The 6,000-nt window shown below is 57.0% G+C and overlaps 1 protein-coding gene across 11 annotated transcripts; it reads left to right on the top strand.

Annotated features, from left to right (window-relative positions):
• Positions 1 to 6: 6 nt before the first annotated feature.
• On the top strand, positions 7 to 5,548 carry TRIM63 (tripartite motif containing 63). Of its 11 annotated transcripts, none has more exons than XM_042833883.1 (11): positions 7 to 148; positions 493 to 636; positions 1,800 to 2,660; positions 2,751 to 2,920; positions 3,851 to 4,019; positions 4,284 to 4,379; positions 4,481 to 4,714; positions 4,840 to 4,862; positions 4,977 to 5,101; positions 5,190 to 5,261; positions 5,370 to 5,548. In XM_042833883.1, exons 3-11 carry the CDS (start codon positions 2,427 to 2,429, stop codon positions 5,378 to 5,380), a joined length of 1,134 nt encoding a protein of 377 aa, XP_042689817.1. In that variant the 5' UTR covers positions 7 to 148; positions 493 to 636; positions 1,800 to 2,426; the 3' UTR covers positions 5,381 to 5,548. The 11 variants fall into 11 exon arrangements, with proteins under 11 accessions (XP_042689817.1, XP_042689813.1, XP_042689816.1 ...); XM_042833879.1 differs by having other exon boundaries at positions 7 to 636; positions 1,800 to 1,967; positions 2,048 to 2,660; XM_042833882.1 differs by having other exon boundaries at positions 7 to 636; positions 1,800 to 2,168; positions 2,287 to 2,660.
• Positions 5,549 to 6,000: the final 452 nt, after the last annotated feature.

Here is a 6,000-nt window from a genome sequence, read left to right as displayed (position 1 = left end):
TCCGCGTGTGTTTCCGCGTGTGTTTCCGCGTGTGTTTCCGCGTGTGTGTGTGTTTCCGTTTGTTTGCTTCTGTTCGCTCTCTAACAGCGCTGTGTGCGTTGGCCGTTGCAGCTTTGCAAGGACTCTCCTCGTTTCCTCACGTGTGCATGTACGTATTTGTCTGTTTCTGTGTTTATCTGTTTCTTCGTTGCTTGGGGTGGGACAACACCCAGCACTCCTCTGCTGTACTTCGGCTGTGTGTCTGCACCGCATCTTTGCAACGACAGCCTTTCTATTCATTTACCTCTGTGTTTAATTACCCTCTCTCACCTATTTATTCACTTAGCCGTTTGTTTACCTATCCCTCTATTTACACATCTGTTTCTTTATCCATTTATTCACCTGCCCGTTCGGTGGCAGCTCGGGGTTGCTCCGCTGTCCTTAATGGCAGCAGGGAGCAGACGGTTGCTGTGTGTGCAACGCTGAGCTCAGCGCCTCGGCTTGGTTTGGCAGCCGTGCCTGCGCTGCTCGGAGCCAACCGGGAGCTGAGGAGGGCTGGGAAACTGACTGGGACGTTACGGCCCATCCTCTCTTGGGAATCCCCTTCACGGAGTCCGGCATTGATGAGTTCAGCGGGAGGGGCCAGCACTGGGACAGGTGTGTATCCGGTGGTCACCCCCCTCTCATTCTCCCCCATGTGCTCTCAGTGTACAAAGCTCCCTGGAAGGGCTCCCAGTGCCAAAACGGGGACAATTTTGCAAGATGTGCTTGGCCAGCCTCAGCGAGGTCACTTGGTTGACATGTGAGAGCCTTCCTGGAAGAGGAGCGTCTGGAACAGCCACAGGCTGTCCCTCCCTGGGGGGGGGGCATCTGTGGCAAAGTCACAGGACTACAGAATGGACAGGGTTGGAAAGGACCTGAAGGATGATGAATCTACAACTCCCTGCCACACACAGGGCCACCAGCCTCCACATTTAATACAAGCCTAGGCTGCCCAGGGCCCCATCCAACCTGGCCTTGAACACCTCCAGGGATGGACGGGGCATCACAGCCTCTCTGGGCAGCTGTTCCAGACCTCACGACTCTCATAGCAAAGAACTTCCCCCTCACATCCAACCTCAATTTTCCCTCCCTCAACTTCAAACCATTTCCCCTTGTCCTGCTGTTATCTCCTCTTTCCAAGAGTTGATTCCCCTCCTGTTTGTAGGCTCCCTTTAGGTACTGAAAGGCTGCAGTGAGGTCACCCCACAGCCTTCTTTTCTCCAGGCTGAACATGCTCAGCTCCTTCAGCCTGTCTTTGTCGGGGAGGTGGTGCCTTAAATCAGCGTCCCTGCAACATGCAGCCGTGAGCCTGTGTCCCTGTGCACAAGTGTAATCATACAGCTGTGTGCCCATGTGTCCCTGTAGTCTCATACCCCATGTGCCCATGCATCTGTGTACCTTTGCAACCTGTGTGCCCATGCACCCAAGTTGCACATGTAACCTCATACTCATGTACCACTGTACCTGCATGTTCATGCATCCGTGTACCTGTGCACTCATGCACTCGTCTATCTGTGCACCCATGCACCTGTGCACTCCTGCACCCCTCTAGACAGACACCTGTGCATCTCTGTTCCCATGTGCCTATGCATCTGTGCCTCTGTGTGCCCATAACTGTGCACACACCACCCACATAACCCAGCATCTCACCACCTGTCCCTTTGGACACTTGCAGCACCTCCTGCCCGTAGGCTCTGTGGGGAACAGAGCAACCACCTCACCCCACCCATCCCGTGACTCAGAGCAGAGGTGTTATAATTATCCTCTCTCCCCTGCAGCTGCCAATATTTACAGGTCTCCCTGTGCACTGGTGCTGTGATTTGGAAGAACACCCTGTTTACTGGTGTGCTAGCTGACAGCCGGCAATGTGATCGGGGCCGCTCCCAGCAGTCTCCCTGGGGCAGTCTGGAAGGGCCACTCTCCTGTTTTCCTGCTGATGTTTCTGGGTCAGGTTTTGCAAACAAGTGCGGGGCACGGCCAGGCAGGCGGGCTGTACAGCGTGCTGACCTTGGTGACCTCCTTGCAGGCTGCTACATGGATTTTTGGGGTAGAGAGAAGCGTGAGGAGGAGAGGCTGCATGCACCAACTGCACGTGCTGCATCCCCCAGGCGTTGCGGTTCTGTAAAAAGCCATCGGCCGCCCTGCAGGTGCTTTGCACCCCACAATGGTCGCATTCTGGGGGGTTCAAAGGGCAATGCTCCATGCAAACCCTCAGCCTGGTGCTTCCTCGTCCCGACTCCACGCAGCACCGACCCCCCCCCCCAGGTCTCCCGGCGTCCCCCAGCAGGACCATACGGACAGCATGTCCCCAGCTTGTTTACTGCGGCCGTGCGCCTCGATTGTCACCACCATGTGACAGGTGATGCCTTCAGACAGCCGAGCCAGCTCCACGTGACTGCTGGGCGATGGATAAAAGCTGCGTGAGGGGCTCCGGCAGCAGAACTGGGGTTGCTCTGAGGAGGAGCAGTAGTGCCGTACCGATGGATTTCCAGCCTAGCATCCTGCGCGATGGCAGCCCCATGGAGAGCCTGGAGAAGCAGCTGCTGTGCCCCATCTGCCTGGAGATGTTCAGCAAGCCTGTGGTGATCCTGCCCTGCCAGCACAACCTCTGCCGCAAGTGTGCCAATGACATCTTCCAGGTGAGATGAGGACCCCCTTGGATGTTGCCCTGCTCCGGGATGCTCTGTGCATGCACCTGGGGACACTCTGATGTCCCTGTCCCCCTCCAGGCTGCCAATCCGTACTGGCAGAGCCGAGGCAGCAGCATCATTTCGGGGGGCCGGTTCCGCTGCCCTACGTGCCGCCACGAGGTCCTGCTGGACCGCCACGGTGTCTATGGGCTGCAGAGGAACCTGCTGGTGGAGAACATCATCGACATCTACAAGCAGGAGTTCTCCAGGTTGGTCCCACGGGGACACGGGGACTGCCACGTCATTTTGTTTTGGGTGAGAAACTGGGGGGCTGGCTTGGTGCTCCCCCCCCAGCTGTCCCTAACCCAAATCTCCACCTCACAATTGAGATCTCCATTCTCAACTCAAATCTTTACCCTCAACCCAAATCTTCATCTTCCAGCCCTGTGCCATTCTGGTCTGCAGTTGCTCCCCGGGGACAGGGGGACCTGTGGGGGGTGGCAGAAGAACGAATCCTGCCCCCAGCCTGACACCCTGCAGCTTTGGCTTTCGGTTGAAGATAAGGGGTGTGAGGGACAAATCCAGGCTCTGCCTGTGACAGCAAGGAGTGATAAGGGACAGGGGGACAGCCTGAGGGGTTTGATGGCATTGTTCAGTGGCAGAGGCGCAGCAGGAGGGAGAAAGACAGGGGGGTGATGTTTTTTAAACAACCCGGACATGTGGGTTCGTCTCCCCATTCTCCTGCCCCACTGTAAATATTGTTCCAGCGCCATGGAAACAGGGATGGAAGGCACGTGGCAGGTGGCTGCAGCCCCTGGGGGGGGAGCTGGCGAACCCCCCAGTGGTGACTCAATTGCTGTCACCCCCCTGAGCTCCCTGGAGCCCCTGCCTGGGTCATGCGTTGGATGATAATAATAAATGCCAGCAGCACTCAGCTAAAATTAGGAGCTTGTGCAGCATCCCTGGAGCGTGGCCCCAACTGCTGCCATAGCTGATGACACACTGCTGCAAACTGGGCTTACTGGGCATGCAGGGGGACGTGGGCCAGGATCTGGTTATGGGCAGTAGTTCTGCATTGGTGGGGAAGTCACTGCTGTGGGGATGTCACCATGGTGGGAACATCACCGCGATGGGGACATCAATATGGCGGGGATGTCATCTTGCTGGGGATGTCATCATGGCCGGGCTGCTCTTTCCAGCAGGCCACTCAAGAAGGGGGAGCACCCCATGTGCAAGGAGCACGAGGATGAGAGGATCAACATCTACTGTGTCACCTGTGAGGTCCCCACCTGCTCCATGTGCAAGGTCTTCGGTGCTCACAAAGACTGCGAAGTGGCCCCTCTGCAGAGCATCTTCCAGGGCCAGAAGGTGCCATGGGGGGGACATGGGGCCACGGTGGGGCATGGCCAGAACTGGGCGATGTGCTGAGCTAGGGTGGCTGCAAATAGCATTGGGATGCCTCATGGGGTATTAATAGGCAGCGGGCTGACTTTGACCAGGAGACAGCCCTATATTTAGTGTGATGCCCCCCCTCTCAGCCTGTGGGATGGGGGATGGACGGTGATATCCTGGCAGCACCCATCCCTGCCCTGCAGGAGTTAAAGCTGCTTCTGTCCATCTGTCCCTGACCAGAGCGAGCTGAACAACTGCATTTCCATGCTAGTGGCAGGGAACGACCGCATCCAGACCATCATTTCCCAGCTGGAGGATTCCTGCCGCAGCACTGAGGTGAGGGACAGGGAAATATAGACCCCGAAACCCAGTTCTGGGGGAACCAGCCCCTGAGCAGAGGACATAGGAACTGGAAGGACACAGCTTTGTCCCCACAGGAGAACAGCGAGGCAGCCAAGCAGGAGCTCTGTGCACGTTTTGATGCATTTGCAGCGCTGCTGGAGGAGAAGAAGATGGAGCTGCTGGGACGCATCACCCGTGAGCAGGAGGACAAGACAGGCTTTGTGCAAGGCCTCATCCAGAAGTATAAGGAGCAGCTAGAGAAGTCCAGCCGGCTGGTAGAGACGGCCGTCCAGGCCATGGAGGAGACCGACGGGGCCGCCTTCCTCATGGTGAGACCTTCAACCCCTAAAGCCCTCGCTTCCTATAGGGAACCCCTTGTGCCACGTCCTGGTGGCACAGGGACATGCTGGCTGCCGCTGCTCTGACACCCTCACCTTTCCTCTTAATCCCACAGAATGCCAAGCAGCTCATTAAAACGTAAGTGCCCAAACTGGGGGAAGCTGGGGGATCCCCATCCTCTGCCAGGTGTGGACCATATGGCTCTGCTCTACGCTCGGGGCTGTGGGACCACTGCTGTGCTCCCTCCCCCAGGATTGTGGAGGCCTCCAAGGGCGGCATGCTGGAGAAGATTGAGCAAGGCTATGAGAACATGGATGCCTTCACAGTCAATCTTGAGCACCTCAACGATGCCGTCCATGCCTTGGACTTTGAGTCAGGTAATCCCACCCCAAAAACCCCTCTGGGACCTGGAAACGAGGATCCTTCAGCAGCTGCCCCTCACTGACATCTGGTGCCCATTTACAGATGAGGAGGATGAGTTCTATGAGGAGGTGGAAGAAGACACAGGAGACACAGAACCCGAAAGAGTAGCGGCAGGTAGGGCCTCTCTGTGCCAGCATCGCCAGCATCATGGTGGAACCCCCACAGACAGAGGGGATGATGGAGGGTTGATGAAGTCCCACTCACTACCCTCTCCTTCTGCAGCCCCCCAGTAGGACGCAGGATGTCCAGGACAGAACCTGGGGACACACTGATGGGGCCAGCCATCCAGCTCCAGTACAGGACGCTTTTCTATACGGGTGCCAAGAGGACTATTCCGCACATTTTATATGTTCCTTGTTTTGTATATAATTGTAATGGAGTTGCGTATTTTGTACAGAAAACCGGTGCTCTGGCTTTTTCCTCCCCCCCCCCCCACCTCTCCTTTTCTCACTCGTCCCTGTGATGGGTTTGGGGATGTGGGAGGGTTCCCTGGTTTTGGACCAGTGCCTGATTCTCAGCCTAATTAACACCTCCGGTGGCACTGGCACCCCATGCTGGCCACACTCCCAGGATGTGACAGGTCAGCACCCGGAAAGATTTATCCCAGTGCTTACCCAGCCTCAGGGATGTGGGGTGACAGCACTCCAGACTCTGCCAGCCCCAAAAGGGGCCAGCATGGAGCTGAGCTCACACGGGTCCAAAATCGCAGCACAGTTGGGTTCTCCCGTGCCAACATAAACCCGGCTTGGGGTCGAGAGTAAACTGAGGCAGTGCTGAAAGCAGTGCTCAGTGCTGTGCCGTGACTGCAGTCAGCCCCACAGCAATGAGTGCTGTCCCTGGAGGCAGTGGGGGG

The sequence above is a fragment of the Centrocercus urophasianus genome, unplaced genomic scaffold, assembly GCF_019232065.1.
Source record: "Centrocercus urophasianus isolate 14NV4802_14NV808 unplaced genomic scaffold, USGS_Curo_1.0 seq_43, whole genome shotgun sequence".
Lineage (NCBI taxonomy): Eukaryota > Metazoa > Chordata > Aves > Galliformes > Phasianidae > Centrocercus > Centrocercus urophasianus.
Note: the sequence above shows the minus strand (reverse complement) of the source record. Positions and strands in the feature narration are given on the sequence as shown.